The sequence below is a fragment of the Euleptes europaea genome, chromosome 18 (assembly GCF_029931775.1).
Source record: "Euleptes europaea isolate rEulEur1 chromosome 18, rEulEur1.hap1, whole genome shotgun sequence".
Taxonomy (NCBI): domain Eukaryota; kingdom Metazoa; phylum Chordata; class Lepidosauria; order Squamata; family Sphaerodactylidae; genus Euleptes; species Euleptes europaea.
This window is the reverse complement of record NC_079329.1, coordinates 37,928,219-37,955,920: the sequence shown is the minus strand read 5'-3', so window position 1 is coordinate 37,955,920 and position 27,702 is coordinate 37,928,219. Positions and strand designations below refer to the sequence as shown.

The 27,702-nt window shown below is 49.2% G+C and overlaps 1 protein-coding gene across 2 annotated transcripts; it reads left to right on the top strand.

Moving 5' to 3' along the window:
- Positions 1-1,088: 1,088 nt before the first annotated feature.
- Positions 1,089-27,492, top strand: GFAP (glial fibrillary acidic protein). 2 transcript variants are annotated; one of them, XM_056863059.1, is made up of 9 exons: positions 1,089-1,602; positions 14,355-14,415; positions 17,751-17,846; positions 19,375-19,536; positions 20,369-20,494; positions 20,783-21,003; positions 21,803-21,846; positions 23,174-23,259; positions 27,415-27,492. In XM_056863059.1, exons 1-9 carry the CDS (start codon positions 1,100-1,102, stop codon positions 27,454-27,456), a joined length of 1,341 nt encoding a protein of 446 aa, XP_056719037.1. In that variant the 5' UTR covers positions 1,089-1,099; the 3' UTR covers positions 27,457-27,492. The 2 variants fall into 2 exon arrangements, with proteins under 2 accessions (XP_056719037.1, XP_056719038.1); XM_056863060.1 differs by lacking the exon at positions 23,174-23,259.
- The last annotated feature ends 210 nt before the right edge of the window (positions 27,493-27,702 follow it).

The window sequence follows — 27,702 nt, the reverse complement described above, 5'->3', positions numbered from 1 at the left end:
TGTAAGCTGCTTTGAGACTCCTTAATGGTAGAGAAAAGCAGGGTATAAAAGCCAACTCTTCTTCTTCTTCTTAAACAGAAAGAGAGAGCAGATATAACACCAGGTTTCTAGATCCTGGTCCAACACAGTACCCCTCTCTAATTTATTGTTTATATTTCTCTACCTAGCATGTGCAGAACCCCCTCCCTTTATCTCCCAGTATCTACTGCCTACACACCCATAGTTCTGGGATCGGAGATATGACCTCCTGCTCAAACAATGGGGTTTAGGCAGGACTGCGCCACAATCTGAGAGATTAATCAGAGCATAATGATCCCTCTCACACCGGTGTACAGGATTTGCCCCTTGGTGCATTTTTCAGGTGTCAGCCTTAGTTTGCTTTTGAGCCTCTCTAGAGCTATTTTTGTGGGCATCTGATCGATAATCCTGTGGGAAAGAAAGCAGCAAAATGGTGTTTGTAACAAGAATGAGCATTCTAGCCAAAGCAGGCTCCGATCTCATTCTTCTCCTGCTAGATAAGGGCTCCTGAAACAGCTGGGGGTGGAATACAGATTTGGAATGGATGGACTGCTTGCTGCTTTCTGATAGTCACATTGATGGCAGCTGAAAATGGGGGGGGGGTCACTCTCAGAACTGGATTCAGGCCTTTCCATTTCCATAGCTGATAGTTGCGAGGATTGTTTTGGGCCCCTCCTGTGTACAAACTAAGGCTCTGATGCTTTTGCCATAACCTGCTCTGTCATTCTGAGGCAAGGATGACATCCTCTGTCATCCCTGTTGTTGTGACAACCTACACCTCTGGCAAAAAGCCACCTGCATGGGCAAAGGCCTTGGACACGTAGCCCATGTGAGGGCATTCTCCATCAAGTATGTTCAGGGCTTCTGCCTGAAGCCTGTCTTTTGTTTCTTTGCCAAAGCACTGGGCACTTGGCATGGCTTATGTGAGGCCGTAGGATCTGGCAGGCAGCCCATTCCCCCCCCCCGCCTCTAGCCCATCACACGCATCACTGGGGTGGGCTTACCCTTCAGAATAAAACCCATTGCAGCACAGAGGGAAAGATCTGTCCGAGTCCACAGAGCCTGGAGGAGAAACCTGACCATGGAGGGACAGAAGCTGTCGTCCTACGGAAAACGCTTTGGCTCACAAACCACCTCTGTCCATCATGCCCTGAGATTCTCGCCTGGCCGCAGGTACCTGCCTTCAAATCCCACCACCCGGTTCTCTGTCACCAAGCTGAAGACGGCCAGCCTCAGCTTCCGTGCTGGTCCCAAATATTCCCCAGACAAGGTGGATTTCTCCTTGGCGGATGCCCTCAACACAGAATTCAAGGAGACTCGCACCAATGAGAAGGTGGAGATGATGGAGCTGAATGACCGCTTTGCCAGCTACATAGAGAAGGTCCGCTTCCTGGAGCAACAGAACAAAGTTCTGGCTGCCGAGCTCAACCAAATCCGGGACAAGGAGCCCACTAAGCTGGCTGACATCTACCAGGAAGAGATGAGGGAGCTTCGCCGTCAAGTGGACCAGCTCTCCAGTTCCAAAGCCCGGCTGGAGATTGAGAGGGACAATCTGTTGGAGGACCTCAACAATCTCCGGCAAAAGTAAGAGAACTGCATAAAACTCCTTTCACCCCTCTGGAGGGTGGGGTACGGTAGATATAAGCAGAGAAATGGCTCGAGGGAGCCAGGAAAACTTAGGATGTTGGGTCTTTCCCTCAAAACGACTATGAGAATGAATCAGGCACTAACTCAGATCTTTACTGATTTCCCAGTTCAGATTTAGGAATAAAATTTCCAGAAAGTACTATTAGGTAGAGATGTTTGTGGGATGGATTTTTGCCTCTTCCCCCGACCCCCCATGGCTTGGCTTGCTTATCTGAACCATTCAGAGCAGTAGTCAGGGGTAGCTGCAGGTGTTTTGTTGCCCCAAGCAAGATACACACACAGGGTTGCCAACCTCCCAGTGGGGCCTGGAGATCTTCCAAATTACGACTGGTTTCCACACAAAAGAGACCAGTTCCTCTGCAGAAAACGGCTGCTTTGGAGGATGGGGCTCTATGGCATCATACCCCCACTGAGGCCCCTCCAGGAATTCCCCACCTGGAGTTGGCAACCTGGCTGAGTCCCTGCACTGCATCAGCACCCTCCTCATTGTGCCCCCCCCCCAGGCAGTTGCTTGAGTGGTTTGTCTGGAGAACGGGGCCTGGCTGGCAGTAGCTCTCAGACATCTTCTGAGGAATCCAGTGGCTCTCCAGAAGCATTGCTGGGGCTTGTTAATGAGGTGATCAATAGTTGGGGACGCTTTTCCCTACCCGCATCAATTCTCTCATGTGGCATGCAGGTGCTGGCGAGGGTGGGGCTTGTCCTTGACCAAAGTCTTTGGTAATGTGACATGACAGTGAGGCCCAGCATGTCTGGCAAATGTACCAAGTGAATCAGTAATTAGGATTGCCAGCTCCAGGTTGGAAAATACCTGGAGATTTTGAGGATGGAGCCTGAGGGGAGGGACTTCAATGGGGTATAATACCATAGAGTACACTTTCCAAAGTGGCCATTTTTTCCAGGTGAACTGGTCCCTGTCGCCTGGAGATCAGTTGTAATAGCAGGAGATCTCCAGCCACCACCAGGAGGTTGGCAACCCTATCAGTAATGTACCTTTAAACACCTCAACTCACCTGTATTTAGGCTTGTTGATTGCCTGGTGGTTTACCCACCAATCCACCGTGCTGCCCTCCAACCCTCAGCTGGTCGGCCAGGCAGAGGGGGAGGTACACAACGCGCCAACATCACTTCTGGGTTTACCTCTAGCAATCTCCACCGGTGTAGCAGAGGGACTTGGCAATCCTGCCTTTATTGTATGGAGGCTCTTTGGCAGACAGATACACCCACAGCAGTTCCCCTCTTATCTTATTTTTATCTTGTTATTCCACCAAGGAGCTCTGGACAGCATACCTCAGTCTTACATTTTATCCTGATAACAATCCTGCAAGGTAGGTTAAGCCGAGAGATAGCCTAAGATTAATCAGTGGGGATTTGAACCTGGTTCACCCAGGCCTTAGTCCAACAACCACAGCACCATGGTGGCTGTCCTAGGCCTTCTACTGAATCAGGTCAATATCAAGGTCAATATCGTCAGACCAGCAGCGGCTCTCCAGGGTCTCAGGCAGAGGTCTTTCACATCCCCTACTCGCCATGTCCCTTTAACTGGAGATGCTGGGGATTGAACCTGAGACCTTCTGCATGCCAAGCAGATGCTCTACCCCGGAGCCACAGCCCACAGCCCACAGCAGAGTAGTCCATGTACAATGAGTTCCTTGAGGGAAGGAAATCTGAAAACAAAACTCGAACTACTTGGTCTGTCGGTAGGGCTGCCAGCTCCAGATTGGGAAATACATGGAGATTTGGGGGGTGGAGCCTGAGGAGGGTGGGGTTTGGGGAGGGGAGCATAACGCCACAAAGTCCACCTTCCAAAGCAGCCATTTTCTCCAGGGGAACCGATCTCTGTTACCTGGAGATCAGTTGTAATAGCAGATCTCCAGCCACCACCTGGAGGTTGGCAACCCTTTCTGTAGGTGACTTTCAGCTATCCATCTGTTCCAAACTTGGGGGCTGAGTTGAGTGAGCCATCCCACCCTAAGACAGAAGGCTTAGGGTCCATGGTTCCCTAACAATCTCTTAGGAAGTCCTCTGAAAGAAAGAGTTGCTTGTCAACATTAGGGAACCTCAGTAACAAAGAGTATTACAGAACCAGCCATTCAGAGCAACAGGACAGCAGGGCGTTCGTCAGTCCAGTTGAAGGTAGCAAATGCTTTCACAGGAACTCTCATTCAAATCCGAAAGTGGGATGTTGTGCCATGTGGTGCATAAATGAAATGCACATTCAGGACAAAAAAATGTTGCGGGGAGGGCCACTTAACTGGTCATCTGTGGGCCATATATGTTTAATGCAAGCATCTGCAGACAGATGGGCTTGTAAAGACTGTTGTGGGCTAGTAACGTTTGGATGAACATGTGAATACAGGATGAAACTGCTCTTAATGCCACATTAGAGAAAGTTTTTTTTAAAATGAACATTTAATGATGTTCCAGGCATAGGGTTGCCAGCTTCAGGTTTGGAAATACCTGGAGATTTTTGGGGTGGAGCCTGAGGAGGGTGGGGTTTGGGGAGGGACTTCAATGAGGTAGAATGCCTCCACCTTCCAAACCAGCCATTTTCTCCAGTGAACTGATGTCTGCCACATGGAGATCAGTTGTAAAGCGGGAGATCACCAGCTACCACCTGGAGGTTGGCAACCCTATCCAGGCAGTGGTGCTATCAGGGTTGGACTGTGGGGCAGAAGTCTAGGGTCTGGAATATGGGCTGAATTGGGGGTAGGGTTGCCAACCTCCGGGTGTTGGCTGGAGATCTCCCGCTGTTACAATTGAGCTCCAGGCAACAGAGATCAGTTCACCTGGAGAAAATAGCTGCTTTGGCAATTGGACTCTATGTCATTGAAGTCCCTCCCCTCTCCAAACCCCACCTAGGATTGCCAGGTCATCCCTCTCCTCCAGCGGGAGATTTTTGAGGCGGGGATCGCACGCACATGGCTGCGAGTGGCGCGATCCCATCACTTCCGGTTTACTTTCGGGAGTGCCGCAGCACAACGGGACAATTTACCACTGGAACTCCCATTTGAGTGGTAAATTGTCCCGTCACTTCTGGAAGTAAACCAGAAGTGACAGGCTCGCATGGCTCACAGTGCACACAATGCTTGCTCTCAGCCGGCCGATGGATGCTATTCCACACCACCGGGTAACACTAACCCCGCCCCCCTCAGGTTCCACCCCCAAATTCTCAAGGTATTTCCCAACCCGGAGCTGGCAACCCTGGGGGGGTTCACCTGGAGAAAATGGCCGCTTTGGCAATTGGACTCTATGGCATTGAAGTCCCTCCCCTCCCCAAACCCCACACTCCTCAGGCTCCGCCAAAACCTCCCGCCAGTTGTGAAGAGGGACCTGGCAACCCTAGTCATAGGGTTGCCAACTCCAGGTTGGGAAATTCCTGGAAATTTAGGGGTGGAGAGCGACCTTAGTGGGGTACAGTGCCATGGAATCTTTCCTCCAAAGCAGCCATTTTCTCCAGAGGAATTAATCCCTGTTGTCTGGAGATCAGTTGTAATTCTGGGAGAGCGCCAGGCCTCTTCTGGAGGTTGGCAACCCTAAACCGATGGTGCAGCTGGGTCATATTACTCTGGGCCCAAGAGTTTTATGTGAGTCCCCCTTTAGATAGCAACGCATAGGTCCGTGTTGGCGAACCTATGGCACGCGTGCCGACACTGGCACGCGTAGCCCTCTCTGCCGGCACGCGCCCGGTCGCCTCCACTCAGCCCCCGGGGAAGCAGCCTTCCTTCCCCTTCCCTTCCCGGGCTGGAAACGAGGGGTCGAGGCGCGGCTTTGCCTGGCCCCACGCCACGGGCGGTCCACAGCGACTACGGATTGGGGGCGGGGACAGCGGGAAAGCCGGCAGCAGTCGCCCTCAGGGCCCGCCCGCCCGCCCGCTGCAAAAGGCCCCTGAAGGCCGGGCCGCCACCTGCGGCGCCTCCCCCGCTCGGCCAAGAGGAGCCGCCGCCGCCGCCCCGGTTCTGCCCAGCGCGCAACCCAGCCGAGGGCCTGTGAAGCGGAGCCGGGGAGCGGGAGCGGCCCGTGCGGTGGGGGGGGGGGCGTGCTGCGGTGGCGGCCGGCGGGACTTGCGCCCAAGCAGCCCCCGGAGCCTCTGGGAGGAGGAGTAAGAAGGCTCCTGGCCCAGACTGGGCTCCGCTGCAGCTGCCAGAGAAGCGCAGCGCAGCACGGCCCTTTCTGAAGCCGCAGCGTGCAGGAACGCTGCGGCCCCTTTAAACCCCCTCTCGCCATCGGAAAGAGGCGGGAGGCGGGAGGTGGGAGGGAGGAAGACGCTTCCCCCAAGCCGGGAAGGCGAAGCGTCCCTGCACGCTGCGCGGCACAGGGGTTGAAACCTCTCTCGGCCGCCGCAGAGGGAGGGAGGGAGGGAGGGAGGGAGAAGAGGAAAGAGCCAATCGCTCCCTCCCGGGGCCGGAGCATCCGCGTGGGAGCCGATCAGGTGGAGGACTTTTGTGGATTTGGGGGTGGGGGGGGGAGAGGTGGGAAGGCTGAAGCCCGGTCGCAGGGAGCCGGCTGTGTGTGTGTGTGTGTGAAGGCTTTTCTCTCTTTTCTTCCTTTTTCAGTCACTCTCCTATTCTTTCTCTCCTCTTTCCCCTTCTCTTTCCCCTTCTCTTTCCCCTTCCCCTTCTCTTTCTCTTTCTCTTTCTCTTTCCCCTTCTCTTTCTCTTTCCCCTTCTCTTTCTCTTTCTCTTTCCCCTTCTCTTTCTCTTTCCCCTTCTCTTTCTCTTTCTCTTTTCCCTTCTCTTTCTCTTTCTCTTTCCCCTTCTCTTTCTCTTTCCCCTTCCCCTTCTCTTTCCCCTTCTCTTTCTCTTTCCACTTCTCTTTCTCCTTCCCCTTCCCCTTCTCTTTCTCCTTCCCCTTCCCCTTCTCTTTCTCCTTCCCCTTCTCTTTCTCTTTCCCCTTCTCTTTCTCTTTCCCCTTCTCTTTCTCTTTCCCCTTCCCCTTCTCTTTCTCTTTCCCCTTCTCTTTCTCTTTCCCCTTCTCTCTTTCCCTCTCTCTCCCTCCCTCCCCCCTCTCTCTCCCTCCCCCCCTCCCCCCCTCTCTCCTTTCCATGCTTCCTTTCTGCCTTCTTTCTGTCCTTCATTCTTTCCTTCCTTCCTTCTTTCTGTCCTTCCTTCCTTCCTTCTATCTGTCCTTCTTTCTTCCCTTCCTTCCTCCTTTCCGTCCTTCTTTCCTTCCTTCTTTCTGTCCTTCATTCCTTCCTTCTTTCTGTCCTTCATTCCTTCCTTCTTTCTGTCCTTTCTTCCCTTCCTTCCTCCTTTCCTTCTTTCTGTCCTTCATTCCTTCCTTCCTTCTTTCTGTCCTTCATTCCTTCCTTCTTTCTGTCCTTCATTCTTTCCTTCCTTCCTTCTTTCCTTGCTTCTTTCCTTCCTTCCTTCTTCCCTTTCTTTCCTTCTTTCTGTCCTTCCTTCCTTCCTTCTTTCTTTCCTTCCTTCCTTCTTTCCTTCCTTCCTTCCTTCTTTCCTTCCTTGCAGATCGACCGCAGGCTGCAAGCTGCGCCCCCCTGGCACCTTGGTTGCCTGGGCCCACCGCTGGCTGCCTTCCCACCTGGGAGGAGGGGGAAGACCTGGGGGAGCTGAGACACCCTCCAAGCCTTCTCTGCATTGCCTCCCCTAAGGTTGCCAACCTCCAGGTGGTGGCTGGAGATCTCCTGCTATTACAACTGATCTCCAGCCAATAGAGATCAGTTCCCCTGGAGAAAATGGCCACTTTGGCCATTGGGCTCTATGGCTGTGCAGTCTTCCTCCCCAAACCCCGCCTTCCTCAGGCTTCACCCCCAAAACCTCCCGCCAGTGGTGAAGAGGACCTGTCAACCCTAGCTTCCCCCCACACACACACACAAGGAGATCTACGCCCGGTATGGCCCCCGAACGATGTTATAAATATGCAAATGGCCCTTGGCAGAAAAAAGGTTCCCCACCCCTGTTCTAAACTAAAACCTCAGTATTCAGGTTAAATTGCCGCATTGGCACTCGGCGATAAATAAGTGGGTTTTGGGTTGCAGTTTGGGCACTCGGTCTCTAAAAGGTTCGCCATCACTGTCCTAGGATAAATTTGGAGCTCCCAGACGGGCTGCTATAAGAATTATTCTTTGGAATACAGTGATAGCTTTGCTGTCCACATTCCTTGCCATCCTTGTTAACTGCTTGTTCATTTTTTTGCCTACTACTGTCTTATTTGAACAATACTTTTTACAGTAGAGTGAGTTATTTGTATAACCTCCAGGTGGTGGCTGGAGATCTCCTGCTATTACAACTGACCTCCAGGAGACAGAGATCAGTTCCCCTGGAGAAAATGGCTGCCTTGGCAATTGGACTCAATGGCATTGGTTCCCCTTCCCTCAGGCTCCACCCACAAAAGCTCCAGGTATTTCCCAACCTGGAGCTGGCAACCCTATCAAGGTGCTTCCTTTCCCCCAGACCTAGGGTTGCCAGGTCCCTCTTTGCCACCGGCGGGAGACTTTTGGGGTGGAGCCTGAGGTCGGGGTTTGGGGAGGGACTTCCGTGCCATAGAGTCCAATTGCCAAAGCGGCTATTTTCCTCCAGGTGATCTGATCTCTATCGGCTGGAGATCAGTTGAATTAGCAGGAGATTTCCTGCTACTACCTGGCAGTTGGCAACCCAACCCAGACCTGAATTTCAACAGACTCACCCTCCAATGCAATTATCTTGGTTTGAGGGCTCAGACAGAGAGAGGAACAACTTCTCAGATGCACACTGCTGGCTCCTGCAGCCTCAATTCACCTTGAGAAAAGTAGCTTTAACCCTTCAACTCCACTCAGTTTTGCTAGTTGAAGCTGCCTAACTCACCCCAGATCTCAGAAGTTAAGCAAGGTCGGCCCTGGTCAGTATGTGGATGGGACACCACCAGTAGGGTTGCCAGGTCCCTCTTCACCACCGGTGGGAGGTTTTTGGGGTGGAGCCTGAGGAGGGCGGGATTTGGGGAGGGACTTCAATGCCATAGAGTTCAATTGCCAAAGCGACTATTATTCTCCAGGTGATCTGATCTCTATCGGATGGAGATCAGTTGAACTAGCAGGAGATCTTCAGCTATTACCTGGAGGTTAGTAAACCAAAAAACAGCAACAAATGCAAACAATATTCATTTATGCAACTCAGAGCAATTAAAGATACAACCAGTATCTATTACAACATGGACAATGTCCAAAAAGTCAAAATATGACCACAAGGAAGATAATCCAGTCCCAGGATAGTGACTAGGAAAGTTTTCCTTCTCTCCAAGAGGTAAGGTGTAGAACGATACACAATGCCAACAGAATTCCGGTTTTCTTTCTGTTTCGGCTTAAGATGACATTACCTGGAGGTTGGCAACCCTAACCACCAAGGAGTACAGGGGTTATGATGCAAAGGCAGGCAGTAGCAAACCACCTCTGAATGTCTCTTGCCTTGAAAACCCTAGACGGTCAACCATAAGTCAGCTGCAGATTGCCAAGGACAGGGAAAACACCCACCCCTCCTATTTGCATTTTAAAGGTGGGGAAGCAGTGGCCTTCAAAAACACACATTTCCCCCCTGAAGCAGCATAAACTCGCAGTTTGTATTTTATGGACAGAAGTGTGCTTTTCTGTCTGTTAATGGTACAATGAAGGAGAGGGATATTTTTAGTTCTTTGTGTACTTTAGGTGATCATGTTCCAGAGGGATTTTGGGGGTTGGAAATGTGTACCTTAAAGTATGCATTGCCCCCCAACCCCTATCTCCCTCGCCCAGTTTATTATTTATTTAATTTATTTATTGATTGATGTTATTTATAGTCTGCCTTTCTCACTTGGACTCAAGGTGGATTACACAGAATGAGTCAATACAATCGACAGGTTAGGCCATGCAATAAAACAATACAATAGGATTAGGATTGTAGAAGTCTAAAAACAGCAGTGAAGCAAAGCATGACACATTCAATGATGCTAAAATTACACCATGGGACCCTACCTTCACCAAGCTAAACACAGTAGTATAGATCACAGTCCCTAATAATTTCTCTAAGTGACTTTGTGAATCATTTCGTACAGTGCAACTCTATTGCCTGAACAGAAAAACCCTCTCGAATAATCCGGTTCTGCATAGTTTGTGGAAAGCCAGGAGAGTGGGAGTCTTCCTGACTTCCTCAGGCAGACCATTCCACAAGGAAGTGGGGGGCACAACGGAGAAGGCACACGTTCGGGCAGTTGTTGATTTTGCCCATCTGCAGGTTGGCACCTGCAGAAGAACCCTGCTCAGATGAGCAAAGCTGTTCTCATGGAGCATAGGGGGAGAGATAGTCTCACAGATAGGAGGGTCCAAGGCCATGGAGGGTTTTTTATGTGATAGCCAATACCTTACATTGAGCCTGGTAACTGATTGGTAGCCAGCAGAATGAGAGTAATATGCATGCTCCATCTAGCTCCTAATAATCGCTGAGCTGTGGCATTCTGCATCTGCTGGAGTTTCCTACCTGATTTTGAGGGGAGATCAAAATATAGTGCAGTAGTCTAGTCTTGATGTCAATGTCAAGTAGATCCTGGTGGCCAGATCATCCATATCAATAGGGTTGCCAACTCCAGTTGGAAAATACCTGGAGATTTTGGGGGTGGAGCCTGAAGAGGGCGAGGTTTAGGGAGGAGAGGGGCTTCAGTGGGGTACATCTTCCAAAGTCCATCTTCCAAAGTGGCCATTTTCTCCAGAAGAACTGGCCTCAATTCCCTGGAGAACAGTTGTAGGGTTGCTAACTTCCAGGTACTAGCTGGAGATCTCCTGCTATTGACACTGATCTCCAGCCAATAGCGATCAGTTCACCTGGAGAAAATGGCCACTTTGGCAATTGGACTCTATGGCATTGAAGTCCCTCGCCTCTCCAAATCTCCTCAGGCTCCACCCCAAAAACCTCCCACCGATGGCGAAGAAGGACCTGGCAACCCTAACCAGTTGTCACCCCAGATCTCCAGCCACCACCTGAAGGTTTGTGGTAAACAAAGGTTAGTGTGCTGTGGGATGCTCAGCAAACTAGAAACAGCACTTCACAAAGCTAGACACAATGATTATAAAGTAGTGGTATTTAATAACGTATCCACCACTGATAGTATGTAGGCAAAAACATGTGTTGTTAATTACTGCCTTAAAAGTAACGCCGAAGAGAGGACTATGCCTTGTGATCTTTCTGTTTCGGCAATTAACGCCTTCTTTGGGGACCAACGCTGGCTGTTATTAACATTCTCTGCGTTGGTCCCTGAAGAAGGCGTGAATGTTAATAACAGCCAGCGCTGGTCCCTGAAGAAGGCGTTAATTGCCGGAACAGAAAGATCACCGGGCTTCTGTTGAGAACAACTGCACTACTGAATTGCTACTCTCAAGAAGCATATCTGTGGAAGAAAGGGAGGTTGGCACCCCCTTTCATGGACTTTCCTATAATACTGTTATTTGTTTGTAACAAGGCATAGTCCTCTCTTCGGCGTTACTTTTAAGGCAATAATTAACAACACATGTTTTTGCCTACATACTATCAGTGGTGGATATGTTATTAAATACCACTACTTTATAATCATTGTGTCTAGCTTTGTGAAGTGCTGTTTCTAGTTTGCTGACCACCTGAAGGTTGGCAACCCTACATATCAAGGCCATCTTTCAGGCTAGGCTGAGTCGGCAGAGACTGTTTTGCAGCTGCATTAACTTGCTTCTCCAGCAATCATGTTGGGTCCAATATAACCCCCAGGCTCTTAACCAAGTTAGAATGGGTCAGCTGAATGCCAACAAAAGTGGGGAGCTCAGTTCAGCCCATTTTCCTTTCTCCCTCGGTTCCCCTTTATTTCCCCTTAAACTGACACTCAGCACTGTGGAGGGTAATGGCCGCACTCAGTGCTTATTGGACCACTTTGGGGGGTGGGGTGTATCTTAAGTATGCAGAAAACCTTGCCTTGCCTGTGGGTGACCCGGCTTCATTCGCCTGTTAGGAGGCACCAGACCAGCGTTTGCCATTAAAATAAGCTTTGGGGATATTCTGAGGCCCCGGAAGACATCCTAGCTTCATCCATTAAAATGTGGAGGGTATTAGGTCAGCAGATGACATTTTCTCCCCAAGCCTGTAGAATAATATTGGATATTCTAGGATAAAAGTGGCTATTTCTTCCTTCACTCTCTCATGAATAGGAGGTCATAAACTGACCTACTGTAAAAGTTACAGAATATTCACAAAAGTGCTTATTTATGGGGGGCATAAGGGCTGCTGCAACAGCTACCTACTCATTCCCCATCCCCTCCAGCCATTGGCTGAGGATCTCTGTCATCTGGGGTTGCCAACAGCTTTGGAGATAAAGGGCTCCTGTAATAGAGGTTTAATGTTTGGATATGGGCAGCTGAAGCTTTTCATGGCATGGAGGCAAATATCCTCAACTGGTAAATGTGTGTGTAAAGTGTGGTCAAGTCTCAGCAACCCAGTAGGGTTTTCAAGGCAAGAGACTAACAGAGGTGGTGTGCCATTGCCTTCCTCTGCATAGCGACCCTGGGATTCCTTGGTGGTCTCCCATCCAAATACTAACCCGGGCTGACCCTGCTTAGCTTCTGAGATCTGACAAGATCAGGCTAGCCTGGAGCCACCCAGGTCAGGGCCAACTGGTGACTAACCTCTCCTTAATCCTTTGTTAAAGGGACAGGTGTGTTTTTTCTCCAGGTGGTTGGCAACTCTACTGACATCTTGGAATGTTTACAAACATTCTAACATCTGGGGGGAAAGATGTCAGCAACAGAATGTTGACAGTACTACGGCTGTGTGGGCCATGCAAGGAAGGCCAGCGTTGATGGAGGTTAGAACATCTTGGAGGGCTTTCCAAAAGAAGGGTTGTGTGACACTGAGTCGACAAGAGGGGCATAAAGAGCGCCTCAGGGCTGGCACTACTGCCCCTAGTATCAGGGCTGTTGGTGGAAAGAGCTCAGGGGGGCTTAGTTGAATGTATTGGTTCAAAATATCCTGTCCGATCACCACAATCAATTCTCTGTAGGGTTTTGGGTGGACTGGACTTTCCCTTTTGTGGTAAAGTGGGCAGCAAAGGATGGTTCCCATGCAATGGGCTGGGTCCTGGAATTAACTGGGGGAGGTGCTAGTCATGGGCTTTTGCTTTCTGCACCCAGTGCTTTGCCAGAAGGAAGAAACTCCCAGGCAGAACTGCCAGCAAACTGCTGAACAAATTGGCCCTATACGGTGCCCCAAGAGGGCTTGTTATAGCTTTATATATGTGAGGGTAGTGTTGAATATGAGCAGTCAAGCACATGCTGATTTGGGGGGATACTCAGAGTTCAGAAGGGGGGTTGTGTGGTTGTGTTTGCACAAGTCTGGCAAATTTGAATAGGAATGTGTGTGAGAGAGGGAATAGAGTAGAATTCTGGGCTGTATACCCATGCTTGTTACATGCACATCCTATCTTTCTTCCTTCATGACACTCAGGGCAGTGTGGAGAGGGGTCCCATCCATCCAAGTGCCTGCCGAGGTAGAGCAATGTAGCTGCATCAGATGCCTTCCTGGCATATTCTGGGGCCTTGTGGCTGCGTGGGCTGTGTTGTGGAATGGTCTTGCAACTCAAAAGCTCCCTGCTTCTAGAAGAGCATCACATAAGGGAAAAGGCAACCCTCACTCATGCACTAGTTTATTTAGGGTTGCCAACCTCCAGGTGGCACCTGGAGATCTCCCACTATTACAACTCCTGTGCAGACTACAGAGGTCAGTTCTCCTGAAGAAAATGGCTGCTTTGGAGGGTGGCCTCTATGCTATTATATCTGCTGAGGTCCCCCTCCCCGAATCCGCCCTCCCCTGGCTCCACTCCCCAAATATCCAGGTATTTCTCAAACCAGAGCTGGCAACCCTACGTTTACTGCATGTAGGGAAGTGTTTTCATGAGGGCAAACGCAGAATGAGTTCATAATGCATAAACTGGCTCTTAAATGCCTTCACTCTAGCAACTAAAGAAAGGATGGTTTAAACTCGTACACACAGCTGTACATAAAATGTTCCAGGGAGAGGTTTGCAGCAGGACATGAGCAACCAGGCTTACTACAGGGGGCCTGTCTTGCAGTAGATATTACAGGACCTTCCAGAGTAACTGCTAGTGTAGAAATGCATCCTTAGTCAGGGTCGCTGCTCCTATACCACCTCCAGGGAAGAATGCTGCAAACACTTTGGAAGCCCCTTGGATAGGGTTGCCAGCTCTGGGTTGGGAAATACCTGGAGATTTTTGGGATGGAGCCTGAGGAGGCCTGGGTTTGGGGAGGGACTTCAATGAGGTAGAATGCCTCCACCTTCCAAACCAGCCATTTTCTCCAGGTGAACTGATCTCTGCCACATGGAGATCAGTTGTAATAGCAGGAGATCTCCAGCTAGTACCTGGAGGTTGGCAACCCTGCCCTTGGAGCCAGAGATCTGTTTGTTCCACTCATGTTACACTGGGAAGAGCTTTGACAAAAACAGCACTATTAATAATGAGGATGAGGATGATCTGTTGCATGGCATACAGAGGCCAAAAGGGCAGACGACTTGGGAGGCAGAGCGTGCTGGTGCATAAACAGCAGGGAATTAGCCCAGGCCTGAGTGCTCTGCGGAGGCCCTGACCTTGGCGTATGGCTCCCTTCTCCGCCGCTTGCAGAAGAGAAGAACGGATAAGTCAAGGAGGCTGCCTGGCTTTCCACACACTCCTTTCCCTCTTTCTCTCTCTTGTTTAAGGTTACAGGACGAGATTAATCTGCGCCTGGAAGCCGAAAACAATTTGTCTTCCTACAGACAGGTGAGGTAGTGAGATGATGAATCCCACTTTGGGATTACGGAGGGGGAATGAAAGACAGCCTGCTAATTGGTACTGGGGTTTTTTTGTGGGGGGAGGGGAGTTCCTGCTGTTTTGTTTCTGGTCACTGCATGGGGGCTTTACCCAAGTGTTAAATTGAACAGCTCAACGCATAATTTCTAAGTAGAGTTGCCAGCCTCCAGGTAGGCTCGGAGTTCTCCTGGGATTACAACTGATCTCCAGGCCACAGAGATCAGTTGTCTTGAAGGAAACGGCAGCTTCCCAGGGCAGACTCTATGGCACCACATCTCTGCCCATTAACCTCCCCAGGCACCAGCCCCAAATCTCCAGGAATTTTCCAAGCCCGAGCTAGCAACCCTAGGAGATGGCCCCTCTCTGATGGGAGCCAAGTTGCTGCTTCACCATGTTGGCTGCTGATTCAAGCAAGGAGTATGCAAAGGAGCTCAAATCAAGAACAATTAGGGTTGTCAACCTCCAGGTAGTAGCTACCTGCTATTGCAACTGATCTCCAGCCAATAGAGATTAGTTCACCTGGAGAAAATGGTCACTTTTACATTAGGACCAACAAATGTAGCACAAAGCAGAGTGCGAGCTTTCGGTTTCTCAAGAACATCCGGCTGGATGTTAAAGTAGGGAGGGGAGAAAAAAAGATGTTTCAGACAATGATCTTAGGGGCATTTGTTTATTTTATTTTTCTTTACTTAATTTACATCCCTCCTTTCACCCCAATGAAGACCCAAACTGGCTTCCATCATTCTCCTCTCCTCTGTTTCATCCTCACAACAACCCTGTAAGGTAGGTTAGGCTCAGAGTATGTGACTGGCCCAAGGTCACCCAGCAACTTTCCAAGACTCAAGTGGGGATTCAAACCTGGATTCCCCAGATCCTACTCCAATACTTTAGCCACTACACCACACTGCCTCTCATACATTGTATAATGCTGGGCAGCTTTGAACGGATAAATGTTTTTGTGAGGGTTCCCCACCTCTCTGTGCAAATCCCATAAAGCCACTTGCTCAGACAGTCATGCAGAAACAAGGATCTTTATTGAGAGCTTCAGAAGGTGTAAGCCATACACTGGTTAAAGTTGCAAGTAAGCCAGACTACTCTACTACAGAATTATATCTCCTCCAGAGAAGCAAAAGGTCACACCTATGTTATGGGAAACTACAAGATAGATGGGTATGGTGCAGACATCAATCGTCCCCAGGGAGCTAGTTAGGGTTATCTACTTTCCAAGGCCGGAATTGGCAAGAGGGAGTGAACCAAAGCACAGCCGGGGAACACAGCAGGGGAGGCACTCGTGAGACATACCAGCCAGGGCCTGACAGATATGGCGCCTGAACTCAGAGAAGGCCAAATGGTCTGAACTGCTTTTACGAGTCCAGAGGGAGGGGGGAACTGGGACCACAGCACACAAAGACATACAGACTCTCACAGTTTTCTCCAACACATCTTTTGTTCTTCCCTCACTCCTTTTGTTTGTTTCAACCTCCAACCTGATGAAGAGTTCTGTAGAACTTTCAAGCTTGCGCTCTCCTTTGTGCTCTTTTACTTGGTCCCAATTAAAGGTATCACAAGGCTTGTTTCCAGATTTTGCTTTGGACCATTACCCTCAATCTCTGGTTCATATAAATCCGATCAGCAATATGGCTTTAAAAGAAGGCATTACGTTGCATTTTTAAAGACAATACCCTAATGCAAACTGAAAAAACAGAGAAGAAAAATGGAACTGGTGTTTTAAGAAGAGGATGCTATAATACCATTTGGGGAGGGAAAACTTGCACAAGAGACCTTCAGGCATTTCAGATACTTAATTTAATGCAGTTCAGTAGTTCATCAGAGAAATCCAAATGCCAGGGCATAGCAATCGGAAGAAAGAAAAGAGGAGCCTTAGCATCAGTTTTCCCAACAGACCGTCCTACGTGAGTCAGACCTGGTTTGCTCATGAAAAGTTGCTAAAAAGGAAGCAGGATCCACTACACAGCTCGTGTAACGGATCTTAGTCTCTCATTCACAAATAACTATCAGGTGTACTACTAAGATCCCTGCAGCCATATAAACTGTAAAAAATTGGTGCAAATTTTTTTCTGAAGAAATCGGTCTATCAATGTGATTCTAAAAATGGATACAGTCCATTACTGCAGTGCTAAGGCAACCGTCCCCAGCCTTTTTGAGCCTGTGGGCACATCTGGAATTCTGACGCGGCATGGTGGGCGCAGCAACAAAAATAGGAGGCGGAGCCAGCCACAAAATTATTGTCACAATTTAACTTCAGTATCACGGCGAGGATCCTTGTGCTGTGGTGGCAGCTGCTGTCCAAGCAACATTTTAAAAAATCTGCACAGCCAATCAAATCTCCAATAGTCAATCAGGAGCCTTGCTGGGCAAAAGCCCTACCTGGCCCCACCCACTTCCTAAAAACACCTGGCGGGTGCCAGAAAAAGTATTGGCACGTGCCCATGGCGCCAAAGGTTCTGCTAATTCCAGAATCTGGGGCCCCAGTCTAGAGATCCTTATCTGCTGATGAGTTTCTCCAGCACTATTTGTGGGGTGGTTATTGACACTGATTGGAACAGATTCGATGACCCCCACCCCAATTAGGATTCTTGAGAAGAAAAAAACATCTTTTGATGCAGAGCGGTACTGCGTCTCACATAAGAGAAGCTAGTCTCCTCTCTAAAATTAATTTTGATGCTTGAGGCATAGAAAGGAACGAATGAACTTGAATAACAAAAAGGTTCAAGAAGGGAAGTGACTGATCCAGAATCTTATTAACAAAGTTAACCAAAATGCAGATTACCCTTGCACAAGCAAGGGTATTTTTAAAGTTAAAATTAAAGAATAGGTGGGGGTTTCTCCCTCTCTCCCCATATACATATAGGAATAACTGGTAGCCTTGGAAGATGCAGGATTTTTTTCCTTGACAGAGGCACTGGCCTTTAAACTGCTAGGTTGCTGAAGCTGTGCGGCATTTTACAGCAATATGACTCTATTCTGGGGAAAGCGCATGTTGAATGTCTGCTAGCAGTCCGTGACTTCCAGCTCCTCTTGCTTTTCAGAACTGAGCACTGGAGTCGGCAGGAAATGGAGCTGCTTTTTGAACATCAGCTGTTTGACCGTAGCATTGGACATGCCGTCAGAAGCTGCAGGGGAGGGGCATCTAGGGGGATGAGCAGGGTGCATGCAGGCCATGAGCCACTGTTTCCCAGTCAGCATAGGACCCCCCCACACACACACACACAGGATCACAAGAAGCGGAACAGAACTCACAACTTGTGAGTGTCTTCTCATCTCCTGGTTTCTCTGTCCCACAGGATGTGGATGATGCTGCGCTGGTCCGCATAGACCTGGAACGGAAAATTGAATCCCTGCAAGAAGAGATCAACTTTTTAAAGAAAGTGCACGATGAGGTATGCCACTCAGCATGACGGTGAGGCCGTGCTCTCTTTGGAAGCATTCTGGAGTATAGTGATCAGGTTTCCTCAAGATCCATCCCTTGCTAAAGTGGAAAGAACTAGTCCAGAGGTCCCCAACACAGTTGAGCCTATCATCACTGTGGGACTTTTAAAGAAGGAAGATAACACTACAAAAAAAAGGTGAAGGGATTCAATCACAAAATGTTAGAGGAGGTTCCAAGCCAAGCACCCTGCTAGGTTGGTGGCTGGTGTTTCCAGGTGCAGACAAAGGTGATGTTTCCGGGGTTCTTTTGAAGCACTTTCTACTCCATCATAGAGGAAAGCCAGGGTCAGAAAGGGGAGGGCTTGTTCCTTGGGTAGCCACAGGAAGGATTGGCTAAGCCCAAAGGTCTGTGTCTGTGACCCAGCCAAATGACCGTGAGACATGTACCCTCCAGGTGGGGCCTGAAGATCTCCTATTACAACTGATCTCCAGACTATAGAGATCAGTTCCCCTGGAGGAAATGGCTGCTTTGGAGGGTGGACTCTATGGCATTGTATCCTGCTGAGGTCCCTCCCCTCCCCTTCCCAAACCCCACCCTCCCCAGGCTCTACCCCAAAATCTCCAGGAATTTCCCAACCTGGAATTGGCAACCCTAGCACACACAGTCATTATGTGATAAAGAATGGTTTATTGCTGTTGTTTTCAACTGACCAGGTTTTAAGAACATAAGAAAGGCCCTGCTGGATCAGACCAAGGCCCATCAAGTCCAGCAGTCTGTTCACACAGTGGCCAACCAGGTGCCTCTAGGAAGTCCATAAGCAAGACGACTGCAGATGCACCATCCTGGTTTTGTAGTAAAGAAATCTGATTCCGGTCTTTCTTAAGCAAAAGAACTGTGGGGAGCACAACGTAGGGTTGTCAACTCTGGGTTAGGAAATTCTGGGAGATTTGGGGGCAGAATCTGGGGTGAGTGGAGTCTAGAGTTGCCAGGTCCCCCCCTCTCCTCCGGTGGGAGGTTTTTGGGGTGGAGCAGGGGTGGGGATGTTGGGCGCATACGGCTGTGCACAGCGCGATTGCGTCACTTTCAGTTGACACCTAGAAGCCACTCGGTTTGAGTGGTAAAGCAGCCCGTCGCGATGCGGCGCTTCCGGGATTGCCCGCCAATCCTAGCGACCTGGCAACTCTAATGGACTCTGAGGAGGGGAGGGGAACTTGGCAGGGATCAGAGTTCTCCAGTATCAGAGGATACCACTTTTAAGGCTCCTGGAGGGTATGCCAGTCTAGGCCAGGCTGACTCTAGGAAGGAAAGGCAACGCCAGCTTGAGAGTACACCTGATCCCCCAGCACTTACCTGGCTCGACTTAGCATGCAACCCACTGACATCAACAGTTCTAAACGAACAAGGGGGTAACTTCTCTTTCCAGTGAGGCATCGTGTCTCAGCCGGCATCTTTCAGGGACAGGCGGCACCACCTGAGGCCACTCAGCCCTTTGAGCCTCAACAGCACGTTTCAATGTTGCCTCTCATGTCCCCTGCCAGGAGCTGCGTGAGCTGCTGGAACAGCTGCAGCAGCAGCAAGTCCACATCGAGATGGACGTGGCCAAGCCGGACCTCTCCTCTGCCCTGCGGGAGATCCGCATCCAGTACGAGTCCATGGCCTCTAACAACATGCACGAAACCGAGGAGTGGTACAAGTCCAAGGTAGGGTGCAGGGGCCGTGACCCCCATTGGTGCTCCCAACATTCAGCTGCATCAGGTTGAGATTTCAGATGGCCGGACCAACTGGGTGGGTGATTCAGGAGCAGAGCAATGCAGCTGTCGGCATCCATAGCTTGGCACGGCCCACTTTGTGTCACTCTGATATTTGTGGGTGAGAATCTGTCTTTGGATGGACAGAGAAATGCTGCTCGGTCTATAGTTGGTTAGCGACACAGGGCTGGAACCAGTTGATTCTGCACACATAAGTGGTCCCACTAAACTGGTTGTTATTAAATAATCTAATATTCAGAAATATATTTTATTTACATTTAACAACAGACAGTGGGGCAGAGCTGACTGTCCTCCCAAGCAGCCGCCTTCCAGCCTAAGGAGCCTTCCTCCAACTTTCTCCACAGAAGTGCTACATAGATTGGAAGAAGGCTCCAAAGCTGAGCTAAAAGGAAAGGTGGGATATAAATATTTAAATAAATAAATAAACTTTGCTTAGTGAAGTGGTAGAATACCCCAGCTTGAGAAGGAACAATGAATGTCTGGGAACCTCAAACCTCTGCAAAAACAGGCATCTTTCTGATAAGGAACTTCCTTTTTCAGTTCTGGATTGGCAACTCCCTTGGATGGGAATGCTGAAGTCTTGAAGCACCCTAAAATGGTCTCGCTTCATGTGCAGAGCCTGAGGTATCCTTGGCCCTGATGCATCAGGGGAATGAAGCAAAGAGCTTCTGCGTCAAAGACGGTCTTTCCCAGTCAACACTGGAGCTCAGTTGCCTCCTTTAAAACAATAAATTAAGACCTTAAACAAACTTCTGTCTGACAGTTCGCAGATCTGACTGATGCAGCAGCTCGAAACATTGAAGCCCTGCGCCTGGCTAAGCAAGAAGCCAATGAGTACCGCCGGCAACTGCAGGCCCTCACCTGTGACTTGGAGTCCCTGAGAGGATCGGTAGGTGGAGATGGCCCTGGGACAGGCAGAGTAACTCCAATGCCCGAGTTGCGCACAGATTCTGTAAGGCAAGGAGCAACCACAACTGGGGGCGGGGGGGGGGGAATAGCAGACTGTGCGTCCCTGGAATGGCCACCCCTTTCAATCTGACTCATTCTCAGCACTGCTGTTTTTGTAATTGCTGGGCTTGTCCCGAACCTCCCCTCCCCTGGTCAGCTGAGGGTTTCCTGGTAACCCTTTAGGTCACTTCCACATCCATTAGCAACTCTTCTATATTCCTGGTCACAGAATGAATCACTGGAGAGGCAGTTGAGAGAGATGGAAGACCGCTATTCCCTGGAGACAACCAGCTACCATGACACGGTGATCCGGTTGGAGGAAGACACCCACACTCTCAAGCAGGAAATGGCCCGGCACCTTCAGGAATACCAGGACCTTCTGAATGTCAAATTGGCACTGGACGTTGAGATTGCCACCTACCGCAAGCTTCTGGAGGGAGAGGAAAGCAGGTCAGTGAGACTCAGAAGCTCCTTCCCTGCCCTATATCATCTGGAGGTAAATTGCTGGGAATGCTCTGTCAGAAGTCCACAGGTTACTGGTGGTACCTACGATCCTAGAGTTTTGTGGAAGATGCACATGTTAGGCCTCATCACAGCAGAGTGCAGTAGCAGAGACTTGAGGTGATAGGTTTGCCCATACTTTTTGTAATAATAACAATAAATGATAATAACTTCCGAGCGGGACAGTGAGTGGCCTGGACTTTGCCCTGCAATGTGCTGTCTAGTTTTCTTCTTGAAGGGAGGTTTGGGTTTTTAAAACAAGGAATAACATCTGAAAGTGTCAGACACACCTGCAGTTTGAAGTGGTACAGTCTGGTCTTCCATTTTCTTTCTATTTCATCTGAAGACCAGGCCTCTCCCATTGAGTCTGATAGTTGACAGATGCCTGAAGGATCTAGTTGAACCCCATCAGAGTTGAACCTCACCTGAAAGGGTCACCAGGCAGTGCCTTAGGCCATTGTGTTAGGAAACCCCAGGGCTCAAACCCTCCATTCAGCTCTAGCAATGTCTATAATCAAAAAGCACACCCTGTGCCATAGTCAGGTATTTCCTCCAAGCTTCCTTGGCTCTGGAAAGTGCAGATTTTGCCTTTTTGCTGCAGTCCGAGCTACTCTTTTGAGAGGTTCTTTCTTCAATTTTTGGTCTGTCCAGAACGATAGATCAAAGGGTGGGAAAGGAAGAAAGATTAGGACTGAATTCCACAACCCACCCTGTTCTTCTTCTTCCTTCATTTCTTCTTTCTCTGCAGGATCACCATCCCAGTGCAGACTTTCTCCAACCTTCAGATCCGAGGTGAGGAACTCATTCTGTCATGGTTGGCGATCCCCAAGTCATGAGTCAACACTAACCTGAGAGCCATTAAACGTTGTGCTTCCCTTCCCCATTTCCATGAGTGGTTCAATGGTAAAGGATGGTCTTTGCACAGCCGGTTTCCTTTTGAGAAAGGACTTGTGGTGACTAGATGCTGCTTTTTGGAAAAGCCAGCTGACCTGGCACATTTTGCAAAATCAGAGGGAAATGGAAGCAGGGAGGTAGCAAACAGAAGGGGCATTTAAAACATTTCTATTACCTATTGGTCAGCTTGGCTGGAGTGTTCTTCTATAGTCACACAGCACAACCTATCTGCCACCTTTTCATGGGGCTCTGCGTGGCCTCCTGTTCAAAGACAGGGCCGCTGTCTCCGATGCTCTCAGACTATTTACCAGGCCCCAGAAGGGTGCCGTGGATCCCAGAGGAGAATTTCTCACTGTGGGGCTCAAAATGTAACAAACGGGGAGCGGGCCAGCCTTTTCCCAGTGAGCCTCAGCTGCCAGAATCGAATGCAGCTGTTTAAAAAATGAGCCAGTCTCACACAGTCTTTTCAGGCTGCTTCTCAGCAGTCTCCACAATGGTCCATCCAATCAGGCTCCCTTCGTTCAAAGAGGGCAAGGCTGATTCAGAAAGATCCTGTTGTCCTCTACATCCTGGTCCACCCCACTCTTTCTCCTCCTCACCCACCACCATCACAGATAGGGGGCTGAAAGATGAGCGGCTTGCTTCAAGGCTACTGTGAGTTCCTGGCAGCAGCTAGAGCGGGGTGGGGTGGGGGGCTTCTTTCATCCCATCCTTAGCCTCTACTTCAGCTCTGTTCTGCACCAGCTGCCTCAGACACCTTCATTCTGGTTGGCTGCTTCTCGGTGGGCCACTACGTTTGTTCTTGTTGCCGCATGACAAGTCCCTTTAAAAGCTTCTACCAGGAAACGTGCCTCCTTCCTGCTCCGTACTCAAGGTTCCTTTTGCAGTCTGATGCTGCTGTACAGAGTTTTCACACGCTGCCTGTCAAAAAGACATCAGTCTGTCAAGATGTTGCAGTGTGGGATCAGTTTAAGCCTAGCAATGCCTGCCCACTCCCTAGCCGCCACCACGCCGGTCCCTTTATTGCCCTGTGTGTTCAGTACGGCTGCAGCAGCGTTCAGAAGAAGTTGGGTGTCGCCCCACAAACGGCCTTCTGGATTTCCCACTGTTGTTTCTGTTGTTGTCTCAAGGACTATCAGCAAGCATCCAGCAGCCCACCAGTAGTTCACAATTCAATTATTGCCGATCTCTGCCAATGACAGGCTGTTCTTTCCCTCCTCGCCAGAAACGAGTCTGGACACAAAATCTGTTTCTGAGGCCCACCTGAAGAGGAGCATAGTGGTCAAAACGGTGGAGACCAGAGATGGCGAGGTAGGAAAAGGCTAGCCCTGCTTTCTCATGCTTTAAGCCTTCCATTTCTGATCAGAAAGCTGAAAGGGGCCCCACAGAACATCAAGTTCAGTCCTTTGTCCCCAAATGCCCGAAGCCACCTACTTTGTTGCATGGAAAGAGAATCCCCAGTCTCCTTAACTGCTTCTTACAGTTAGGAAGTTCTTCCTAATCTGTACTTGGCATCTTACTTTGTGGTCAGTGGTAAATGACTGCACACACACTCTTTCTGTCAAGATTCTTCCTAACTATCAACATGTGTGTATGTAAAGTGCCGTTAAGTCGCAGCCGACTTATGGCGACCCCTTTTTGGGGTTTTCATGGCAAGAGACTAACAGAGGTGGTTTGCCAGTGCCTTCCTCTGCACAGCAACCCTGGTATTCCTTGGTGGTCTCCCATCCAAATACTAACCAGGGCTGACCCTGCTTAGCTTCTGAGATCAGACGAGATCAGGCTAGCCTGGGCCATCCAGGTCAGGGCAAACTATCAACATATCTGAAGTCAAATCGCATTTAGATTATATACACACCTTCTTCAGCCTTTCCCTGTAGGATTTGTCTTCTAGACCCTTGATTATATTCATGGCTGTCCTCTCCATCCTTTTCAAGTTCATTCTTCTTGAACTGTGGTACCCAGAACTCCAAACAAATTATTACCAGGACTAAGTAAAGCAATACTGTAACAGTCTTGGAACTGATGTTTCCACTGAGATACAACCAAAAATGACCTTGTAGCATATGATGGTTGACTCACATGCAATTTATCTACTAGAGCCTTCCATTTTTCACCAGATAAGTTGCTGCTGCCACCTGGTTAAATGTCCTTGGCTTGTTCTTGCACAAGAGCCTTCTGTTTTCCTGTGTGTAACACTGGGGATTTTGGGGTTTTCATTCTAATTGCAGATTGTCAACCTTTTTAGTTTACTGTGGATGGAAACACTAGCGAGATTTATGGCATGCAGGAAAGCTTGTGGGCAACAGAAAATAATTTTTCTTTCTCCAAGAAGATAAGTGGTGGGGAGAATGAAGCATCAAAAGAGATGGGAATACAAATTCTTATTTATTTATTTGTTAGATTTTCTTTAGATCTTCAGCACCGCCTCTTCCATGCAGTGAAATACATAAATGTATAAGAGCTAGATTCAAGTCCAGTAGCATCTTAGAGACCAACAAGATTTTGGGGGTATAAGCTTTCGACAGTCAAAGCTCCTTTGTCAAATCTGACAGGAAACTGAATGTCTGTCTTGAAAACCCTGTGGGGTCACCATAAGTCAGCTGTGACTTGATGGCAAAAAAAGAGCAGAATAACAAATGTAAAAAAACAAGTGGCTGCGACTGCTCACAGGGATAGACATGCATGTTTCTGTAAAATATAATAATCACTTCGGAGCATTCCAATAGCACTGGCCTACCTTGCAGGGTTGTTGTAAAGGGTGCTATTACCCTCCCAGGGCTAATGCTGTGAGACGGCAGTTTGCCAGTGGCCATCCCATGAGTTCATGGCAGAGAGGAGATTAGCCTCTATACTACACTGACTCTAGCTCTCTTCCATGCAGCGAAATACATAAATGTGCAAGGGCTTCAGTTCAAGTCCAGTAACGTCTTAGAGACCAACAAGATTTTGGGGGTCTAAACGTTCGAGAGTCGAAGCTCCTTTATCAAATCTGACGTCAAAAATGACGAAGGGAGCTATGACTCTCGAAAGTTTAGACCCCGAAAATCTTGTTGGTCTCTAAGATGCTACTGGATTCAAATCTAGCTGTTTTACTGCACACCAACACGACTGCCCTCCTGAGACATAAATCTGTGCTCTGTGACAACAGAGCTATATAGTTTGCATGTTTTCTGGAGAAGAAATTCAGCCCTTATCACAAGGTTTTGATTGCGCTCCTGGGATCAGGCATTACAACTATCCATGCATATTTTATTGCTCCAGCTGTGCGGATACCAGGAGAAACCTGGTCTATCGCGCCCTTCAAGAGCACCCTCATTCAGCTCCCCATTGCCAAAGTTAGACTAACCGAAGGGGTGCTCTCGAAGGGCGCGACAGGCAGGTTGGTCTAGACATGTGGGCAGGAATCTGAGCTCAATGCTCGGGCGCCCTCTGCTGTCCTACAAGCCCGACCACATGCATTCCTCTTCGTTCCTGCCTTTCTTCTCCTGGTCAAGGGCAAGTCATGGCTAAAGGGTATTACGAGGGGGGGAATGCCTAGGACTTAAATCTCTTATCCACTGCTAGTACATTTTCTAGGTATCTTCTACAACTTTGCTTTCACTAGAAGGGAAGAAACTGCAACCTGTAACTACAGTTCTACAGCTGTAACCGTTCAAAGGCAAACTACAACTGGATACCCCTTTTTGCTTTAAAAAGCAGCCACTGGAGGGCTGCCAGGACCCTCTTCACCACCTGCGGGAGGTTTTTGGGGTGGAGCCTTAGGAGGGTGGGGTTTGGGGAGGGGAGGGACTTTAATGCCATAGAGTCCAATGGCCAAAGTGGACATTTTCTCCAGGTGAACTGATCTCTATCGGCTGGAGATCAGTTGTAGTAGCAGGAGATCTTCAGCTACTACCTGACGGTTGGCAACCCTAACTGGAGGCCAGAATTGAACGGCTGCCGCCCCCTGCTGCTACTATTGGCCCTAGAGAGCCAGCATGGTGTAGTGATTAAGAGCGGCAGACTCTAATCTGGTGAACCAGGTTTGTTTCCCCACTCCTACACATGAAGCCTGCTGGGTGACCTTGGGCTAGTCACAGTCTCTCAGCCCCACCTACCTCACAGGGTGTCTGTTGTGGGAAGGGAAAGGTAATTGTAAGCCTCCTTAAAGGTAGAGAAAAGCGGGGTATGAAAACTGACTCTTCTTCTCTTCTTCTGTAGTGGAGAGCCCTAGAGTTGCCGCTTCCAGATGGGGCTTGGAGATCTTTATGGCACCACGTCCCTGCTGAGCTTCTTCCCCTTTCAAAACTCTGCCCTCCCCAGGCTCTACCCCACAAATTTCCAGGAATTTCCCAACCTGGGGTTGGCAATCCTATCAGGGGAGGGAGAGATACAGGGTTTCCAAACTCTAGATGGGGCTTGGAGTTCTCCCCCTATTACAACTGATCTCCAGACAATAGAGATCAGCTCCTCTGGAGAAAATGGCTGCTTTGGAAGGCAGACCCCATGGCATTGTACCCTGCTGAGGTCCCTCCCTACCCCAAACCCTCCCTTCCCCAGGTTCCACCCCAAAATCTCCTGGTATTTCCCAGTCCAAAGCTGGCAACCCTATGGCCTGTCTGTTTCCCCTCCCAGAACAAATTGCAGCTCAAGGCAGCTGATTTTGCTGGTAGAAACTGGATGGGGGGGAAGAGCTATTCCTGCTGCAAAATATTTAAATACAGAGCCTCATTCAGAACTTAACAGTGTTAGAAATTGGCTTGGCATTCAGAAATATGAAACCAGTGTCAAGATCTAAGATAACCTGCAAATGTTCAGACAAATCTCCAGAAATACTCACAGAGCACTATAAAAGTTGTATGCTATTAAAGCACAAACACTGATTGGAAATGACTGTTTTTCAAGATTAAACTATGTATTGGGCAACTGGATTACTGTTCCCTGACGTCATGTCCAATTTTGCGCCATAGAGAATAAATATTGCTTAATTTTTCAGTCCAGTTGTTTCTGTACTATACCAGGGTTGCCATCCTCCTGGTGGGGCCTGGGGATCTCCCAGAATGGCAACTGATCTCCAGAGTAGAGAGCAGTCCCACTGGAGAAAATGTCTGCTTTGGAGAACAAACTCTATGACATTATACCCCACTCCCCTTCCCCAGGCTCCACTCCCCAACTTTCAGGAATTTCCCAACCTGGAGTTGGCAACCATTATGCCAAAATTGACCACTGTTTCTGGTTGTCACCTGTTTAGACTGACCTCACTTTATTAAAATAAAAAAACACTAGGAAGTGACATTTACCGATTGCAAAATTTTGGACTGAACGAGAACTGTCCCCTGGCTGTAATGGCCATGCATAAGGTTGATTTGGCTATTTACTTGGAACTGTTTTTACCCCACGCTCTTGGCTACAAGCTCACAGGCAGCTTTCCGTAGCCAAGCAGGGCAAATGACTTCCTCCTTCTTCTCCTCGTTCTGCCTACAGGTGATCAAGGAGTCTACCCAGGAGCACAAGGAGGTGGCGTGAAAACTGCAGCCATGCGGTAGAGGAAGACGCCTGTAGCTGTAGGATGCTAGGACAGCTTGCCTGCCTTTGACGCTTCCATCCCATGGCCCACAAGCAGCCCGAATGTGCAGTGATCACACCAAACACACCACTGCTGGCAAGGGGCAGGAAGCATTTGCAAATCTAATGGCGCAGGAGAAAGACCAGCCAAGCTGCCATCCGGCCTGTCGATTCAGCCTCTCGTAGTAGGGTTGCCAACCTCCAGGT